Source organism: Bombus affinis, chromosome 5 (genome assembly GCF_024516045.1).
Source record: "Bombus affinis isolate iyBomAffi1 chromosome 5, iyBomAffi1.2, whole genome shotgun sequence".
NCBI classification, from domain to species: Eukaryota; Metazoa; Arthropoda; class Insecta; order Hymenoptera; family Apidae; genus Bombus; species Bombus affinis.
Window position 1 is genome coordinate 10,043,330 of NC_066348.1, and position 21,938 is coordinate 10,065,267.

General features: G+C 36.4%; 1 protein-coding gene across 1 annotated transcript in view; it reads left to right on the forward strand.

The window, feature by feature from the left end:
- LOC126916983 (E3 ubiquitin-protein ligase MIB1) overlaps window positions 1–20,407 on the forward strand; it is a 441,377-nt gene extending 420,970 nt beyond the window's left edge. The window contains exon 10 of the mRNA XM_050723361.1: window positions 19,578–20,407. Coding sequence (XP_050579318.1) covers window positions 19,578–19,581 — 4 coding nt within the window. The 3' untranslated portion in view covers window positions 19,582–20,407. The remainder of the gene's footprint in view (window positions 1–19,577) is intronic.
- The last annotated feature ends 1,531 nt before the right edge of the window (window positions 20,408–21,938 follow it).

Sequence of the window (21,938 nt, forward strand, 5' to 3'; positions counted from 1 at the left end):
AAAATTTCACTTGATCTACTTTGTGCTACTTCTGAATCTACATATGTAACTTTGCTTTAGCCTGTTTTCTATAAATAATGATATTGTTATAAATCGAGATAGGAAAAATTTCTCTGTGTATAAATCAAATCATAGAATGTTATGTATTTTCACGCATTTAGGATTATTAAAGATATAAATTAACAAGAAGCAAGTAAAATGACCATCATCACAGAATTTAATTGTTTCGATCTTGTAAAATAAATATTTCGCTTCAATGATTTCCTGACTAATACCGAAACTCTAACTACAGATTCAGCTAAGTAATTCAAGCACAGTTTAGAACCGATCCTTTAGTTGGTTCTGTTATATCAACATCTGTCCGTAAACGTGAAGTCCATTAACAATTCCATGTACATATGCACGTTCTGAGTATATACCGGGACACATTTTGCATGTCAACATCTGGGTTGTTACTTACATGCAATGATGATGAATGATACACGAAACGTCTTCGTTGACAAACACGGCCATGATCGAAGATTCAACTGTTAATTATAAGAAATAGTTAGAATAGAACCTTAATTACCAGAACACTGACTAGCAAAACACTCGATTATGGAAACATTGTTTAATGGAAATTTGGAATTTGGAATTTGGATGGAAAACAGAAGAATAGAAAGTGAAAGAAACTATTACTAACATTATTTAAAGATTTTTATTCCTGTTTAATACATATTAATATTTATAAAACAACTTAAAATAAATTCTCTTATAAAAATAAGATTATTCGATTATCCGGAAATCTTATGTCTTGATTAATTTGAATAATCAACTTTTATCGTGTGAACTTATTTATGTTACCTTTAAACTAAGTCTTTCATGTTTAATGAATTTTTCAGTGGATGATGTTATAAGAAAAAATAATTCTTGAAAAAGTGTGAGAAAATACATATAACTAATGCTAACTAACTAAGCTAAGATTATCAAACAATTTTTGACAAATAATTTTTGTTCCAATATACTATATAGGAAATGGTATAAATCAAAATATAACAATGTTATGTTCGAGTTAACTCGATGACGAAAGATCCATGTTTGCACAATAATAGTCAAATATTCTATAGTAATTTTCTTCTATTCGTTAAGTACTCACAGTAAGTTTATCTTTTCACTTGTTCTCTCTACATATACTTTTCATATACTTTATGAAAATTTATGGACCTCTTTCCAAACAAAGATGAAAGAAATCATCTCAAAACACTTTTAGCAGTAGATGGGATTTTACGTAACATTACAAATCGTATGAAAGGAGCTATAAACTACAAACATTATACTGTTTCGTGATTAGTACTCACGTGTTGGCTTACATACGTTAAAACTAGAACACTAGTTGTTAACAAAGTGAAATATTGGTTACTAACACCATTCGAACTCTAACAAATTCGCAACCGTGTTTGCGCTAATTTTCGTAGTTGCTGCGCTATTAACTTGTGATACCAGTTCGTTATGGGTCTATCAAACATTTCTGTTCGAGGTATTAATGCGTCTGAATAACTCTCGTGAAAGTCATTCAGCAATTACTCAGCTCTGGGTTTATAAATTCATGAAAAAAAGGCACTCTAATAATTATAGTAATTAATCCTGTCGAATGCAAATCCAATGGTCTTTTGTATGAGAATAGCGTGTAACTTTTATGTTACCTTAATTAAATTCTATCATTTTCGTGATTTTCGTAATTAGAAGTAATTTCAATTTTCATATGAAGCTTACAGAACGAAAACATAAATAATCATATATATATATCATATTTTACAGAGGATCAGTTTCAGGATTCAATATATTGCCAATCAATTTTAGATTGCCGATTTCTTCCTTTTTATTTGATTTTATTAAATGTACGCATATCCTTGTCACTGTCCTGAACATTTCAGAAATTTTGATCGTTGTAAAATTATTTCATCGATATTCTGTGAAACTTTACAGATCTGTCAGTTGTTTTTAAAAGGCTTGCATCTTTCAATTAAGCACATCAAAATACTCTTTCATCCATTAAATAGCATCAGAATTAGAACGTGCAGTAGCACGTAATTCACACTGATTGCGTTTATACGAATCTAAAAATTTCAATTTACTTAAACCATATTTAACGAGTCTAACGAATCGAGAAAAAATATTTTCCACTCTCTTCGAACGTCAGTCTACCAGAAGCAATTGTCATGCTGTTCTCCTCTTCCTACCAAAAATAAAAAAAAGTAAAAAAGATAAAAACATACCGCCTAGATATATGCTACTATCCAGTTTGCTGTTGGAATATTCTGCTACTATCATCGTGTTAGTCAGACCTCATTGCGCGTTACTCCTTCTCTCTCAGTCTTTTATTCTGTTTGTATCTGGCCACCACTTTACTTATCTTTATATTTCCCAGCGTGTTGCGCCTGTATCCATTTCTCTCGCCCTCTGCCACTTTGTATCGCGCCTTGTTTCTCACTTCTCGAGCCTTCAAACGGTTACACGATACGGAAGAATTGTTTGCAGCTTGTTTCTTGGTTCGTTGGAACCTCTTCTCTGGGAGAGATGGAAGTTTACAGGTTGGCGAAAGTGATTTCGTTGATTTTTATTGATTCCATGATTCAACGACACAATTTAGTATGATCTTTTTTACTTATACCCATCCACAAAATTCTTCCTACATCTTATAGAAGGTAACTTTTGCACTAAATATTAAACATTATGAAACTCCTCGTAAAAGTCTTTTATCCCTTTATTACTTTCAATTTGTATTTTTTAATTTAGTATTTTTAATCGAATAAATGACTTTGTCATCTTTTTACGCAATAGAATATATCGTTTAAATTATCCATATATAAACAAGGCAAAAATAAAAATAATACAAGTTTTGTTTCATTCTTCATAATTTAAATAAAATTCTACAAAAGTATTTAGTTTTTACAGACATACACGCTCGGATATAACACGCTAATACAATACCATTTATAATACGCTTATAGAATTCACTATATATCATCAGTTAAAAGCTTCCAATACTAATTTCTCGATCATCGCTGGCGACCATGGTTTTGAATGTAAATGCAATATAGCGAAGCTGGTAGGAGCAATGGCGAGTGTAACTGGTCCGGTAAATTTACTAAACAAGTTGCTACATAATATATTTATCGACGAAGGCATAACCGCTGAGGCTGCATACGTTAAGTAAGTTGCTGCACAGCGAACGTCAGTTGTTCAATTAACATGCTCCTCCCGCAATCGGACTTGAAGTTCCCGCGAAAGTTTATGCAAAGCATTAGTTGCAGGTAGTTGTTGATAGACCTTTAAGCGTAATGTCTACCAATTGTCGAGCAGTTCCCTGTAAACTTAGTTCGATCCTTTGTTACACGCTGGAATAGTCTCTTGTTAGCGGCAAGCTACATTTCGTTCATCTTTGTATCAAATTAATGCTAAATCTTGTGCTGTTCAAACTCTAAAAACTAGATCCAACTGAATGTCTGTACAAAATAATTATTATTCATATTATATGTTTTAGTTTAATTCTCTGCTGACGCAGGATATATTGAAGTATTATGAAGTATAAAGTATAAAGTAAGAATTATGAAGTATAAAGAATTTTTATGTTCCAATTTCTCTCTGATTTTAACAAACAAGAAGACTTTAAATGTTTGAAGAAGAATCTTCGTATAAAATTGAAACGAAATGCGTGTTCCAACTTCAAACTTCTTACTAACAGAGGAACATAATGTTGCTTCGGAAATGAGCTGAAGGATATAGTCAAATTAAATTCTTACTTATACGATCGCATTCTATTTTAAAATTCGCTACTAATTATCCTCATAATTCACGCAAGTAGTTTCAAGTTGTTCCGATCTCGAAATATGTATTTGTAGATTGTATATGCATCATAATTCTTTTATAGCAATTAATGCATAAGTTTTTAAATCGTTTGATACTAGCGTGCTACACGAATAACTAACGAATCAGAATTTAAATAACAATGCGTGGAATCGATTTACGCCGAACGTAAAATACTAATGAGCCACGGCTACCAGAAATAAAAAGTTTTATTCGAACGTTACAAACTTCAACTTCAATTTTCGATATTATCATACCGTTTCTACTAACAAAAGGAACGACCGTACTCGTCCACTGCAGTGCTATATACATTAGCGACAAGAGAAACTTCATTTCAAAGTACACTATCCCATACTGACTTTAAAACTTGGACCATCAATTCGTGAAACGAATTTTATCGAGCAACTTACATCGTTGCGTCTATCGATTCTAGTTTATGGACCGAACTCGAACGCGACTTAAGAAACGAAAAACGTCTTGCAGTTACACTTGAGATAACGTTTACCTCGTTCGTATTTATCAGACAAGTTCCAACGTTTTACTCATAATTTGTCCCCTTAACGAGCTAACGTTGAGAGTCACTCAACGCGAGATTTCGTTGTCGGAGGTCTGGTCAAGTATCACTCGACTCGGAGCTTATCGTGCCTCATTATCAGTTGACAGTAGAAGTAAGCAGACTTTCGTGCAATTCGGACTATTAATGGAGCTTGAAAAAGTAAATTCCACAACGGTCAGAAGCGATGTCCCGAGGGAGCAATAACGATACGCCTTTTGGGATGTTGATTACGTAAGAAGCATTGTTAAAACGAAATTACGAAATACAGGGTACAGGAAATCTCGGCAATCGCGGTGCAATCAGCGATAAAGTGATGTTACGTGAGAAAACAAGTCGAAAATACAAAATAAAATTTGTTCGTATGACGCTTCGTTCCTGGGGAAATAGAGTTTGTAACTTTGTCAAGTAAATAAACAAATCTCTTTTGATGTAACTAGACTGTGGATGTTGATGTAAATTCGTACTTTCATCGGAATGATAAAAGAAAGGAAACCTAAATAGAAACCTGTATCATTTACTGAATGTTACAATGTGTACTTTTTACCTTGGATATTTTACATGTATCTTCATATTACGTGTATTTTGTACAGTTTTGTATCTTGAAATTTCTTATAGATGCATAAAAATTCGTAGTCTGAGTATGATACTTAATTATAATTCTTTAACAATAAACAGATCTCTTTCGGCATAAACTTTAGAACGACTCCTCTTAATTTTATTTTCATAACATCTAATCAATATCTGTCTCTCTTGCTGTCATTTCGTTTTTTCAGCAACGATCCCGAAGCATTTTCAGATTGATAACAGATACACCCTGAATCATCTTTAATTTGAAACGCTTGAGATCAAGTGAAATATCCAACACCGACGTATACTTGAACCTGGCTAATTACCGGTTGAATATGAACAAACAATCAGCAAGAGATTGTTCTGTTATTTTCTGTTTTTACAAAACTAAGTGATTTGTTAGAAGCAGCAATGGATATATAGTATATAATCATTGACTGAAGATAAAACAGTATTTGTACGATCAAAGATAAAGAATTATAATTAATTACGTTATCTCCATTTATAAGTAAATTCTCTGGCTGTAAAGAATTAACTAAATAATAATTATATTTGTTCGCGAATTTCGTTTTTCATACACATCAATAACATTACGTTGAGTAATGTTAGTTAACAATTTTTGTTCAATAATTTTATCTTTATTCGCGTCAGTTTAGAAAGACTAGCAAAAAGGGAAATTGTCAAACGTTGCAATCGTTGATCAATTCATGCGACCATGTTCCGTGTTTCGAATTCGGTAACAGTACAGCTACGGCTGACCAATATCGGTCGTGATCACTTGCGCGCCGTCTGCGTGACTGACAGGCTAGCCACCGACAACTCTACTGCCAGTAGATAGACCAAGGTAGAGGTAGACGTTGAGTTAAATGGACAGGTAAACGGATGAGTAAATACAGACAGAAGTAGACGAATAGATAGCTGGAGAGATTGAAACAAATGGAAACAATGGGTGGTTAGACGGAGAGAGTGGGAGTTGATGAACATATGAATATTATTAAACAAAGATATTAATGTTTGATAGCAAAAAGACTAAAATATAACTATAAATAATGATTATATTGAAAAGGTTGAAAAATTAGTTTGCTTAATATTATTATAATATCTGCTTTAATAATATTTTTAAATTATTTATAAATATTTGCCTAAAAATTGAACAGCTTCTTGGAAAGCAGTCGAAAGAAATAAGTTTTAATTATAATTTTGTCAAATTAGCTACGTATAATGATTCTTAAAGAGCACTCTGTCATTTTTATATTTACGATACAAATGTAAATTTCGATATGCATTATTTAATTATATTTGATTAAAAAATAGACCCAGCTCTCTTTTAAAAAGTTCATTGGTTGTAATTTTAGATATACGAACACAAATTTTTAATTGTAATTAAAGCAAATTATTTTAAAGTTAAAATGGTATAATAAATAAAGTACAATAGAATGCTAAATATTTTACGATATAATTCGAGGGGAAATTATAATCTTCTAATTTCTTTTTAATATCTTTTCCAAGTATATTCCCATCATCGAAAAATTATATATGTTAAGTCGTATCAATGTCTACACTATTTGCCTTATCCATATACAATTTTATACAGGTATAAAAATCGGTCACTAGCACCATTTTCTAAATAAAATTTCTATATATTATACTAGTAAGTGCTCATACGTATAATTTACAGACGAATATTATAGTCTCATAACATTTAACTGTAAATCATAAACTTAGGAGGAAATTTTTGGTACATGTTGTATACTACCAAAGTAAAGTTATAGCTTATGGTTTATAGAACTTAAAACAGCTATACATTTATGAACATCTATTTAATTTTATGGTAACTTAATGATATGTTATATATAAGGAATTTAAAAGGTAAACGCAAAGGAAATACGTACTTGATACAAAAACATAAAAGATCTCTTGCGACTCATTGTGTAGTGTAACATCTCACGTTTATTTCCTCGTGTAAACTCAGAATATCTGTTGTTTGACGACATTCAACTTTTTTGTTTTACTATTCATGTCAAGAAAATTAGCTTTACAAATATTGAATTAGGTTTAGGCTATTAATATCAAATTAAAAAAAAACGCATTCTTACGTTTCCGAAATTAGCTATTTTAAAAAAAGACGAAAGTATAAAACCTCAGCCTTCGTGTTATAACACATGAATTTTCTTTGTAGAATATATTTCTTTTTGATCAAATTGGAACACGTTCCAACCTAGTGTTCTAATTTTGAATTATAAAATTATATTTTAAATTCCTAAGCGACTATATCCTTTCGAAATGGCAGCCGACGTTAAAAATTTAGAGCCAAATTGGATTTTTAATACAAAATTTCCTACATCCCGTGTTCCTGCTATTGTACAGTACGGAATTCCGACGATTTCTGAATTTTCACGCGCTAAAAAGACCGTGTAACGTCGTGCACAATGGAGGTGGAAGAAGACTGAAAGGCCCGTTGGGTCAAACGAGCCACACGTTGCTAGACTATCCCGTTATCGTTCCCGCTGTCCAATTATTACATTGTAAATGGCGCGATGAAACCTCGACAGTCGCGTTTCACCGAAACTGTCGCTGGGGGAACGCGTGCACGCTTCTATTCTGCCAGCTTCGGCCGAAATATCGTTCTCTGCCGATAAGCCAGTGTCACGCACCCACACACAACTTTCTCGGCCCATACACGGACCCAGAAAGGTTATTCGTGATCACAGAGAACATATTGGTCGCGCTAACATATGGGATGGTCTGTTTAACGCAATTTTGATAGTTTCTATGATTGCGTTGATACACGTATGATAATAAAAAATCTGGATTTCGTGAACAAAATTTTAGATTTGAAGATTTCGCGTCGAGATTTGCGATCAAGTGTCGCGAATTTCTAACTATTAAATTGACGAGGAGTTTCATGTTTATAACAGAAGTTTGCAAGTCTTTCGATACAATAAATTTGCATAATTTATTAAGCTTATGCTTTATACGATTAGTGATAAACGAAATCCTTTCGACGAACGCCAACGATAATTAATAAAAATTTTCTAAACTATCGAAAGATGGTTGATCTTTTTCAAAAATTCATCTGGTAATTTATTTAAGAACAGACAAAAAGTAGATAATAGTTAAAAATTGATAATATTTCTGTACGAAGAAAAATGCAACATACGAATATAATATATGATTTCAAGATATTAAAATATTTCGTTGCACCTAAGCTATATATTTTAAAGCAAGGAACACACGACCCATGTCAAAGTCTCTTGTTTCGTCTATATTTCTATCATTCCTTTTCTTTTTTTTTTTTTTTTTTTTTTTTTGAATCATCAACCCGTGATTGTCATTAGATATGCGTCATGTCGGACATTGACAAACAATAATCAACTACATAGTCACATAAAAGACCCAAACTTAGTTGCGTATTGAGTTGCACGGACTCTATACAAAGTATCCATCTAATTCTCCATCGAACTCTCTCAATTAATCGAACCACCCAGTATAAGGTGGCACACCATCGGTGTGGAACATTACACAATGGTTTGATATTTGCATCGCCGGCTGTTGCATCGATGCTATCTTCGGAGGTCAAAATGCTCTTCACCCTCGTGTGCCTCGTCTACCCTTTACGTAACGGTTCGCCCACAGCCCCGATATTTATACGCGTTTCTGCTCGTCCCACCTGTATAATAAATGTAGCCCAGTTCGTACGTGGTCAGGCTGGAATACGCGTGGCCATCACGCTGGAAAGTACGCCGGATTCCGGCAAAAATGGTGGTTTGCGAGCTGGCCCGGTCGTTCACCGGTTATAAAGTGCACACTGGCCTACCAGCCGGCCTACGTTTGTGTTTGTCTATGTACAGTTCGGAACAAAAATAAGTGGACAGATAGGGGAAATAGATATCAATGAAGCTTAATCGAACCAGTATTATATATATGAATACAAAATAATGCAGAAGGATCTCCATGATTCTTACTCTCCGTGACGAAAAAAATTTGTTTTTCTTGATTTTCCTTGAAAAATGGAATATACGCCGAATCGTTGAGAAATATTAAAAAAAAAAAAGAAAAAAATAGAACAATACTGATACGTATACCGTCACTGAAACGCTCCCTTCTGCTTGATACATGTGTCGATACATTGAACGAAATTGTAAAATTTTGTTTATTTTCTATCCTTATGATGCATGGATTATTTAGTAAATAATCCTAGTAAATATTTACATTTTTGCGCAAGCTAGCCGTGTTTAATGGATCTTCATTTATACTTATTTCCATTATCTGTTCGCGTATTTTTGTCTCTGACTGTATGTGCATGTATTCCTGTGTATGCACGTGTACGCGTGTGTTTACGATAGTTGTCGCGTACAGGGATTTCGTAGTTTGTTGGTCGCTATTACTGTCGTGCGACGCGCTGGAATTATTGCGCTTATTGCGTGGTGCACGTGCACACGTGCTCGTGTTGGCGCGCGAGCGCAGCTCGGACACGTGAATAACGCGTGTGGTGAAAGATAACTTTTGTGGGCGTACTTGGGAATAAAATGGCTCGTGTAAATGTTACGTGGCTTCGAGAGGTCCGTGCCGTGCACCAGCAGGCTATTGGTCGACGAGAAATTGTTCTACACTAGCCACGCCACTACCGTTGCGTCTCCGTTCTCTCATATTGTTACACGAAATTGCTTTCTTCCCCACGCGTTGCGTTCTCTTTGTCTTTGGATACCGTTTGTACGATGTCGAAGCTTTTCTTCTTTTACTGCTATGTACATTTGTTTTCTGCGAAATTTGTTATAGGATTTTTCGGACGCTTGGCTTTACCCTTCGACCGTAAACACTGCCTTCGAGGAGCTATTTTGATGTAAATAAGCAATTTGAATAAATTTTATGTCGAAGCTAGTAATACGGTGTATGGGTTATATGAAGTAGCTAATTACTCATTAGAAGACGATCGATCTACAATCTCAGACGAAGATGGGAATTAAGACAGTCTTGAAATTCTTCGAAGGTTTTTGTAATTCAGGATGATTATTAAATTATGCGATTCTTCTTTCATGCTAATTTCAAACACTCTTTTCATGGATCTCTTATACCTGAAACTTAATTATTCGATTACTGCTTACTTGCATACGATAACCAGAATATCTATTGCACACGTTTGTATAGATTTATTGTATAAATACACATATAGCGAATAATCTGTACACAATACACGATAACAATAATTGATGAGTTTCACACGCATTGCATATTTTGATAAAAAGTTGCGAAACCTTCGGCTTTCGATGTGGATTAAATTGGCGTGAACTGTTCACAAGAGTTAAAGAGTTGTTCTCAAACTGATCCGTCAAATAAAAATTGCTATATATCGTTACTGTTTTCCCACGAAAATCTCCGAAATAACTCGTCCCCGGATATTTCCAACAAACAATGCTCATCGAATTCGCGCCTATCTTTCTTTCTCGAAACTTTTTAACGAGACTTGTCGTTGGTCCGATTAACGCGGCTCGCTTTCCATCAACGAAAACAAACATGCAAACGGAGCGTGCGTTTTTCTCTCGAACAACTCTAAAACGAAGCGAAAGAAAGAAAGAGAGGAACAAAAGGGGAGAAGGAAGAAAAAAAGAGAATGACAAAGAGAAACTCGCGATACACACACTTGGAGGATTTATTTTAAGGTCGCGTCTGTTTTATTTCGGTCACGCGTTTCTAGGTCAATTCTTTTCTAATCGATCCGACGGTGATTCGCGTTCGAGATAGCATGCATGCAGGTGATTCAATGGCCAGAGCACGGTTGCTACGATCTCTCTCTGCCACGTCGTTACGTAACTCGCCCGATCTGTCGCTGTTTATATCATAATCGTACGTTTATGCCGCTTTATGCAGCCTATCTTTCGGCCCCGCTCGACCGTTCCAATCGGATTTATAACGTCGATATACGACCGTGCCGCCCCGAAGAATTTCCTTTCGAGCCCCGCTGATTTAAGCACGCGACCGGCAGAACGTATAGCGTCGATAAATTGGCGATTCGAAATTTATACAGTCCGAGTCATATCGTCGATTCCAGGAACCGATCTCATCCGTGCCTGCCCTTTCACATTGGCTCACGAAGGTATTTGTACACCTATATACGCCCTTTATGAATATATAACGTTGCGTGTGTTATAAACGTTGAACATTAAAAAATCGAATTACCATGTCAATAGATAGAATTTTATATGTCGACTGAAAAGAAATTAACGTGTTTAGTTAAGGAAACACACTTCAGACTGTTATTTATCGTTCAGAATAAAAATATTTATTAATAAAAATATTATATTATTAAACATGTTATAAAAAAAAAAAAATGGAAGAAAGGTGATCTGTAATGGGTATTTTACTTCACTCTAGCATGGTAGCGATTATGGTGTCGTTGCTCGATAATTTAACAAAATGTGCACAACTTTCCTAAATTTTGTTAATTTTGTTTCTGTACACAAAGCTTATTTAATTTATGCCAAATCGGATTATTTAATCCGCAACAGTACAGCTACGCGTAATTATCGCGAAGCATGGATTGCATTCATTTGCATGTTTGCTTGAACATTACATTTTAGCATTTGGTCGAAAATTATTGTTCCCTACATACGTGTAAATGACGCATAAGAATGTTAATTTACGACTTCGCTATACCGTTGCGCGAACTATACTTTAGTAAACGCTACATTACCTTGGAATTTGGTATAAGCATTTTCGAATCTTTTATATGCTTCAAAACATTCTCAATAGCTCGGCAATGGAGCAGGCGACACGAAACTTCTTGAAAAAAAACATCAAACACATCGTCGTCGTATCTTTCCGACTGCCTCTGCCAAACAAGCTTCTCGACGCACGAAAATCTAAAAGTAGGCCATCCACGTGAAACAGGAAAAATGACTTTCTCGTCGCTAGGTCGATATGTACTACACCCTTGTTTCGAAGTATTGGAACATGTCTGAAAATTGAAGCAAACGTGAAGAATCATGAAGAAATTATCAAGATACTTAAGGGTCGTTATCTTTTTTGATACGTTCCACTATGGAGGATTAATACATAAGATTTAAGATTTTAACAATAATCTCATCAACTTGAGAAAAAGGATCGCTCAAAACAATAAAATAATTAAGCCACACCTATACAAGCTTCGCAAAAGAACAACGGGTATTAATTTACTTCTTTCGAGATAGCATACGGGTAGAAATTTACTTCTTAATTTAGTTTTGAGCTTCTGTCGTATCGCACGTCCAAATTAACGCCCATTTATTTGTATTTGAAATTGAAAGAATTTTTATTACAATATCGATGTTAAAATCTTGGACAAAATAATTACTTTCCCGAATCTTAATAAATATCGAGCGTAAAACGTTAGTATAAAATATTAAATGAGCCGCTTATTTTTCAAATGGATGAAACAAAAGGTGGAAGAAAAATTAAAATGGTATTGAAATTTGATAAAGTGAAAATAACCGCAGTTATTTGGCAGTTCAAGAAAACGCACATCGACAAAAATTAGAGAGCGTCGATTACTATAAAGGTTTACTATAAATTAACTTGATAAATCGATAAATTTGAAACACATCAGCTTAGTCAGAATCTTTCAGAAGAATTGGTTTATACGCGTGTAATAAAAAGATAGAAATGTAGATCGGCAAACGAGACATATCGGAAACACGATTGACAATAGTTCCCGCAAGCATCATAACCTCACGAAAGATTCACCGCGTAATCTCTAGCAATCGAACGTGAAACGAACATGGCCGATGACAAAAGCCCGAACGTTGCGACAGCCCTAAACCAGCCTAGTTTCGGCCAATCCATATTTGTTCGGGAAATCCGCACCTGGCTCGTGCTCAGCGGCCGTGGAATCGCATCGCAGCCAGGATGCAGCAGCAACCATGGCCGCCATGCAACCGCACTATAGTCATCAGACCTGTCGGATTAACGTTAGCGTTATTTATGAACGTGCTTGGTCCTTTTGAATAATATTTTGTGGCTCTGTTAGCCTCCAAGCACTCGCCCATGCTGTTAGGAGATTTCCCGCCGGTTTTCAAATCGACGCAACATCGTACATCTGAAAATACTAGGAAACAGACAAGGTATTAATCAATGAATAATCATTAAGTCGTCGATACGCCAGAAGTCGATCTAATTGAATTCCTTTGACCGATTAATATCTAACGGACGAGACGATTTGTTGTTGCACCGTGTTAAAAGGAAACAGGCAGTCGGCCAGCATTTTAATTAAATTAGAAATGACGAATTCTTGGAGTTTTGGAAATTTTAAGATCATTCCTTTTAGTTAATCTTTGTTTCCGAGATTCATTTTTCTGGCTCCGATATTACTCTTGATACTATCAAACGATTAATTGAATATCGCGACTCGTATATATTTATTACGCTGATTGTTCAATCAAGAAGTAAAAGTATCGGTGCACTATGATATTTATTGTGCCATTTACGTACCAGTTTACTAAATCACATTGTTTAGTGGTTCGTTTAAAAATTTGATACTATAAAAATAAAATATATAGAATCTGATAAAAAAGGGCGCTTCGTTAGAAAACGAGAGTACATACCAATATCTTTTCATAACCACTGCAAGTAATTTCAATTTTTTGTTTCCTTACTCCGGTTGAAATCTTGGACGGGTTAAAACGAAGCCTCTAAAAATCCGTCGAATTATCGAATCGCGTATACCCTTAAAATTCTTTCGAATTTCACTCTTCCAATACATTGACTCATAATATTAGCTGAACAATAGCGAGGGGCGTGGTAGCCGCGGGCGACACCCGGTGTATAGGGTCTAACACCTGGCACGGACGCACATACATAAACCACGGACACATGTATACGTATCATTACGCAATTCGTAATAAGGTATTGACACAGGGGCAAAATACATAATCTGGCTGGCACGAACTTAGCTCGAGCGCAGCCGGATATCCAGCGCGCGAGTCAATATTTGCGAACATCATGGAATTTCTCGTAGTGCGCCACCGTATAGAAGCTGGCCGCCCAATAGCTACGTGAGTGCGCACTCACTTTGTCGGGTGTACATATCACGATGCGAACGATGTCCTGTGAACTGTGTAAGACGATCAGGCTGGGATTTAACCGACTGCGTTTCCAGGGATGCTGGGATAGATTGATCGGATTGATGCCGCTTTGTCCGTATCAGGATCGAAACCCCCATACCTATTCCCCTTGCTACGCGATCGTGATACGCTCGAATTCGATTCGAGGCGGCTTTAATCGGGCTCCTGCTACTCCACGATCGGCCAGCAATGCTTTTTCGCCGTTGTTTATCACGCACGTGGCGTGTTAATGGCGTATCATTGTTTAAACGTTCGATTTTCACGGGAACAACCGAGAGAGTTCCGGCTACCTAGTCCCTTCCCCACGCCCTCGACGATGTTGAATCTTTCGAAGGAGATTGAACGGCGATTTTTTTTGCCTCGCTGCGTTTCGTCGTCGATGCCGTGGTTAATGTTGCTTTTTAATCGTAGAGAGACTGGCCTGATTTTACTAGGACATACGCGTCCTGGACGCTACAGGAATGTAGTCGGGATTGCCAACGTGTGATAGGGATGATATGATGTCTTTCATAGATATACATGACAGAAAGGGATTATGGCTTTTGGAATTGGAAGTCTGCAATTGTTTTTTGGGTTGATATCTGGATTTTTGGTGGTATTTCTAGGTGGATATAGGATATATGTGTTTCTTTTTACTTGGTTTATACTGTGAACTGCTTGGATCGTTTTTCTGTAATTTCTAGAATGTCATTAGACACGGTAAAATTATTTTTAAAAGTACGTTACACGGTGTTTTATTGAACTGTGTGAAGTTAACTGTACTTTTCATTTGGATGTAGAACGTGTTTGTCATAACTCGTCTTAGCAAAATATATGTCCGACTTATACGTATTCGACGCAATGTTTTATAAAGCAGCAAACGTTATGTCGAGTAATAAATTCGTCCGTTTTTCTTTAAGAGAACTTTTGGCAGTGAATTATTTAATTTTCAGTATTTCAGATTTCATTCAGAATTTTATATGTATGGGATCTCAAACATACGCTGTATAATATTTACGCCTTCACGTCGCTGTCAGAAGTGAGCTGCAACATTAATGTTGCTGATAACTAAAAATTTCTATCGTGAGAAGTCATCAGGGCGTGAGCTCTACTATCTATGTCAAGATTTCTATTATTACACTCGCGTAACCTCTGACCGCTCACGTAAGCCTATGTTTGTGTCAGCCTATTGGTATTCATAGATAGCGATGCAGCTGTTTACGTAGCATCGTTTATTTCAAAGCAGCGCTCGACGTTATCACAGCGATATCAAAAATGGCGATAAATTGACCATGAAATTGGCGATTCTATCATTACGGTATAATATGGTAGCTACGGATTTTCTGTTGATGGAGCGAATGACCACGATAGATTATTCGCGTGTACATAGGTTCACTTACAATAGTGTCTCGTATTTAGTTGCGCTCTTTTGTTTTCTAATTATAATTATAATATTTATGTGTCCGTGTTTAAACGACACATAAGCATTTTAGAAATTTATTTATACAAACCAGCTCATATAACAGAGGCAATTTTATATTAAATATTAGGAACACGTACAGTTCTACCTGTAAGAGCTATTATTATTGATTGGCCTGTCTATACTTTTTGTACTATATTTTTTTGCATCTATTAGTTCATTGCATACAACGCACCACACATGGAAAATTTCATAAAACAATATTAAATAGCAAATACTACATTTTATGTATTTTTGTACTTCAGCTTGTTTGAAAAATGTAGTTCCATTCCTGTTAATAAGTATGCGTCCTGTTAATAAATATTACATACGTGTATGAATAATTCGTAAGTAAAGAATATTATTTTTTCAATGCGCGTGCATATATTTCCACAAAATTTCCAAACAGGAAATTTTATGAAAAAAGTATACCTTCGTGCTTCAAATAAAAAAGTGACAATTCTATTCGATCCTTCCAATCTCTTTTCGTCTCTCCTCGAATCAGAGAAGATCGTGCATTAAGCTAAGACATCCCGTTACCTTCGTTATCTTTCCACCTCACTGCTCGGTGTTTTAAACTCTATCAGAATCCGCTCGCGAGTTTACAGATCCTAATCCTGGAGTCGTGTATGGAGTTCGCGAATTTCCTTATCGACAAACAGCGCATGTATAATTATATACGTGTAACTCGAGTTACATACGAACGATTGGCGCGTCTCGTGGCTGCAAACGTTTATTTCTTTCCTTTCTCTTTGTAATCGCGAGCGGCGTTAACATGATCGCGGGGAACTCTCGTCGACACGGTCTCATCGATATGCCGAGGAGGCAATCGTTTCTCCTTTCTATCAGTCGTTTGAACTGATTTTTTCACGCCTACTCTCTTCAGTTAGCAGGAAATGCGTATTTTCGAAGCCTGCAGCGACACGCGCGTGCACAGACTCGCTCGAATACTTTGCAAGCGATCGATAAACACACGGCCGTACCGGGTCACTTGAGTACTTACTCGGCTGTGCCTGTGTGGTCAGCAAGGTCAGGGACGAATTAAGGAGATGCAGAGAACGAAGCGCAGAGTCGTCGATTTTTCTGGCAGAAAGAAAATCTCGCTGGAAATAAAGCGATGCGAATTACATTTTCGCTCAGAGGTTTTACGATCTTTTATTAGACTGTTATTATTAGATCGCAGATAAAAACGACAATCACGGTCTTGCAAATTGTAGTTTCTATTGTTCGATGACGTAGGCAAATTCCTTTTATTACGAGAATAGATACATTTTACCAAAAACTCTTCATTAGCTTCATCGAAATATAAAATTTCATTTCTCCACGCTGTTTACGATTATTCGATTATTCGACTTTTTTATTGATATTTGCTTTTAACGTTTCTTCCTACGCAAACACTACAGCCGTACAAACTTCAAAACGACATTGGAAAGCAATTTTCACACTGTTTCAATTCATCTTTTTCCACGATCATTCCATATTCATCGAACATGTATTACGAGAACAGATGTATATTTCGCACCTCGAATTCCAATCTACACGACTTCGATTTCTCATCGCGTCTTCCAAACGATATATCGTATCGCACCTTCTATCTGATTTTTAAAGCACGGAGAATATGTTCTTATTCTTCGTACCGTAGTTTGCCACAGCGAATTCCACCGCCCGTCCCCATTAGTCTCCAAAAATACCAGGGAACGTGTCTCTGCACAAAGAAATATGGCGATACTTGGCTGCGCGAGGAATTAAAGCAGCATTAATTTTCCTTCTCGGGAGACGCAACACGAGTGCATCCATAAAATAATCCCAGGAAGCCGGGAATACCGTGGTGGCGCAAAAAGGCAGCTGTTCTTTGCCGGCCAGTGCCCCTCTAAAAACAGTCGTTACACGGATACCGCGTTACACCGTGGACGTCTCGACTCTGCAGTTGCCTTGCCTCGGTAACGAAGGGAAGACCGATGTAAATTGCGTCAAGTCATCGCGGTTTTACCTTCTTTCTCCGATTCTGTTTCTGGATGCAGTCGCGATGCAAAAAAAGGGGGGTCCTGGAAGGCCCTTAAGTAAAGAGAAACATTAATCTAAGCGAGGGTTCCGCGTGGAAACCGGTTCGAGGGTGTGCGCGGAGGGTGTCAGCTGTGAGTGACGCACCTTCAGCTATCCCCTTCCGCAGCCATTTCTGTCAACCCCCTTCAACACTTTGCGCCCCTGTACCGGCGATGTACGATCTCGAAATGCGGCTCCACCCCATTTTTTCGCGACTCCTTCTCTCCCACCGGGAATTTGCCGCCCTTTAAAAAAACGCCGGATAGACGCAGAACGAAGGGAGGCGGAAAGGAGGCTTTTTTTCCGCCCTTTCTGCGACGGTGACACATTCCTTCGAATTTTCCAGCGAGATGCAGGGCCAACGCTTCGTTTTTCTCCTGATCGATTTTCTGCCTATGTCGCCGACCCTTTTGTAGTCCTCGGCTATTTTTCTAGCGGCTTTAAAGCCACCGATTTAAGAAAGAAACGCGCCAATGAGAGAACCGTGTACTGGTTACACGTGGGATTGGCCAAGTTTGTTACTAAAATAGCAGAGGGTTGATCGGGCTAAGAATAAAGCAGAGAGACAGAATGTTCGTTTGATTTCACGCGGAGTTGAATGGTTGATTTTCTTCTAACGATTATTGAACGTTTAATTATCGAGGTTTTATTAAAATCGCTTGTATTTTCTATTACTATCTTCTTGAGAATGTACTATTATTTCATATCGGTGTAAGTACCAACGATACACTTTAGTATTTGTATCTGTTGTCAAAGCAAATACCTAATCATCGTGATTATAATTTCATTTGAGTTATCTTATAATTACAACGGTAATGCGTTTCACGATATGTATCTAACTTTAAACTAAGTCCTAATTGAACATTAGATCTGATATTATATTTTCTTTACGGAATAAAACTCTCACATGAATAACCTTTCCATCTTTTTAACAATTCTAGCAGCGATTGTGTGCACGTTCTCAGTCGTACGTAGCACGCAATGGTCTGTCACAAGGATCTGATACCATTAACTAATTCGCACAGAACATGCTACAAAAATTTGCTTTACCTACCGAACAAGGGGAAAGAAAACAGAATGACATCTCTTTTTCCAGAAGTCATTCGTTTATTTTAGCGTGTTGCGGGAATTTCAATCGTGATTCTTGCTAACGTTTTAATCACTCATTTTCCTCCTGCATTTTTATTCATTCATATTATCATAGTATCTTGGTATTATGGGTTGTTCTATTCGTCTTGACCTCAGCTGTTATTTCACGACGATAGAAATATTTAGTTCCATTGAAAGAGACTCCGATGAGCTAGAAATCTGGACAAAAATTACATTCAGAAGAATTGTTCGACCATCGTAGTATTTGTTCCTTCGAATAAAATAATCCTTTCCTCTGACATCATTTACCTATCATAAAAAATGTTCAAGTTAGGTAGGACACCCTATATACGCATAGAGGATAACTAAAATAATTTGATTTTCAATAAAATATTACATTAGAATATGGCAATAAAACGGACATATTAGTAAATGGCATAAAAATCTTATAAAATTCCGCACGAGAAAGTTCAAACTCTGCGTTCAGAGGAATCGAGTATGCAGAGATCGCAAGTTGCAGGGAATATGAAACAAATAAGCACAAAATCCCAGTTTGAATCACAACTATGCGAATGCCGATGCCACGTGTTTGATGGTATCAATAAAACGGCGACGCAAAAGATCGTCACGAGCAAAACGGAATATTTCCATGATGAATTCATCATTGGAGTCAAAGAACGTAGCTGTTGTAGTGATATTGAAATACACGCGTCAGAAGTGCGATCGACACACTGCTGCAGCACACGGCAAAATATTTCAATATCGCGATTGCGTGTGCACCGAATGCGTCATTAAATTGCCTCGTCGCTCTTTATTAAACGAATACCATTCCACCTTCGCGATTGCGTTTGCCCTGAACCTGGTCGATTTGTTTCTGGCCTGGTCCTTGTTTCCCGCCTTAACTGTACGCGTTCTAACCTTTCATTTTTCTTTCCTTTTCTAGGTAAGTACCACACATGACCGTCTTCCACGAGTGAAGGCTCACGTTGACGTCATTCCCGTGGTGAGTAACTAGATTTCGCCGCCGAAACGAGGACCTTCTCGGACAATTTGATCGTGTCCCGATGACGGGACACGTTCTTCCTACACAGATAGACCAACGTGTACGATGAGATAACAGGTGATGCGCGCTGGTGAAAATAACCGACGAAGCTGTTCTTGTCTTCGACGGTAATCAGGATGCCCTCGTTTCGAAGTCCTTGAGATGGATGGTGTTCGTTTTACGGACACCAACCGTACAACTCCGGTTATTTTAAATCATCGCGTAATCGTCCATGCAACAAGCGAGAAGCATCACGGCGATTTGATGTCGCGCGATGATAACGTGAAAATGACGTGCTGTTTGTTATCACGAAACAAGGATTCCGGTGTGTGAGAAAGGTAAGGAGAAGGAAGTAGAATTTTGTTAAGGCGATGATTATTTTCTGTCTAGAGAATCAAACGATCTGTGAACCACGTGTGACACGTATGAATGGTTCTTGTATAATAATTGCCAATAAATATTGAATTAGTAGATATATTTCTTTATTCTATTAATATTATCTGTGTTTCTGACGTTGATTGATACACGATTCTTGTCAGTACACTTTTCAATCATCAACAAACTTGTAATGTTTTATCAACTTTGTTAACGAGCTAAGTACGTTCGGTCTAAAATCAATTGATCTGTGAATGATAACATCTGTGATCAATACGCGTTTTTCATTTAATTTTTATTAGATGTCTTATTCCATTGTTACTATAAGACCATTATTGCCACTGCACTTTCTTTTACCAATTTAATCGTTTCATTTTGCTTTCAACAATTAAATTGAACGATAGGAATAAAAAGGAGACAGTACTTTGCTGAAGCTAAAATTACAAATACAATTATATAAAATAAAATTGAAAATATGTATGGTGATTTACACAGTTAACTGATTAATGAAAATTGTAAAATTTACAATCGCGTTGATGTATTTTGTAGACTTTCTTTTGATTATATTCTAGTGAAATTTCATTTAAATCTACCAAACGTCTCAGGTGGTACCCTTGTTAATCTTTGGCTCGTTCTACTTCCCGATTTCCCTCTCTCGTTCACTGTGCATTCTTCGTTGCAGCCGTAATACCCTACGTGCTCCGAGTTAGTCTTTACCCAAGAGGAAAATCGTGGTGGAAAATGAACAATGAATGAATAACGCTATTCGAAAGTAGAGGTCGGTTCGCCAGTTGCATAACGCGGCCTGCTGTGCGTTAACGCGTGATATATGTCGGTGGTACTGTACGATCCATAGTTCATCGCTAATTAACAAAACACACGGTACTACGTGATCTATAGTTCGTTGCTGGTCGGCAGAGAACATACTACTCCGTGTCCACGATTAATTACTGATCCACGATGACGCCGAGCCGCATGATCCATTCTTCGTTGCTGATTAACAAAACATATGCTATTCCATGATTTATCGTTTGTACTCGATAGATGTTTGATACGAATGTTTCAATGAATCGTTGTATCAAGCCGATGAATTATCGATCGATACAAATTTTATCGAATTTTCATTTTTAATTAGCGGCATGGTGGTATTACGCGATGCAAGCAGCACGTCAATTCCATTTAAGTAAAATAAATTTTTACTCTAGATAACAACACATTGCGTGTAGATCAAGAAATATTTCGTGATTAGAGAACGAAAGTAAAAAAGAAAATATATAAATAGGTAATTTAAATAAGACGTTGCACGTAATGTGTTAAATATGACAAAGGATATTACTTATATACAACAGGTATACCTTATGCAGCAACAAATCTGTGCATTTTGTTTTTTGATATACTGAAATTAATGAAATTTACCTAATATTTAATTATTATCATTTTTATAGGAATTACTACAGGATACACCATTACGATGTGGATTATTATGTTATTGTTATCTCTATTAATATTATAGTTTTATAGGTATTATATTTATCTATGTTTAAACTGGATATGCAAAATGCAAAACTAAGAATCTTCCACTTTCAGGAAAAAGATATTCGAAATGTATCTCAATACGGGAAAGGTTTAAATAAAAATTCAATCTTTAAATTCTCCTTCTTCAGCATTGTACGAAACGTTATCATTTAATATTTACAGCTTTACCAGAATAAAAAGTCTGAAGGTTCATAATGTTCTGCAAAGAATACGATAAGGTTTTCTTAAATTAAGTTTTAATTTTAACGATGATTCTTAGAGTGTTTTTAAAGCTGCACTTGTAGTTTTTAGCGTTCACGTAGCGGGAGCTGTCTTAAAAACTTAAATACTATTGAAGGGAGTGATGTTTAT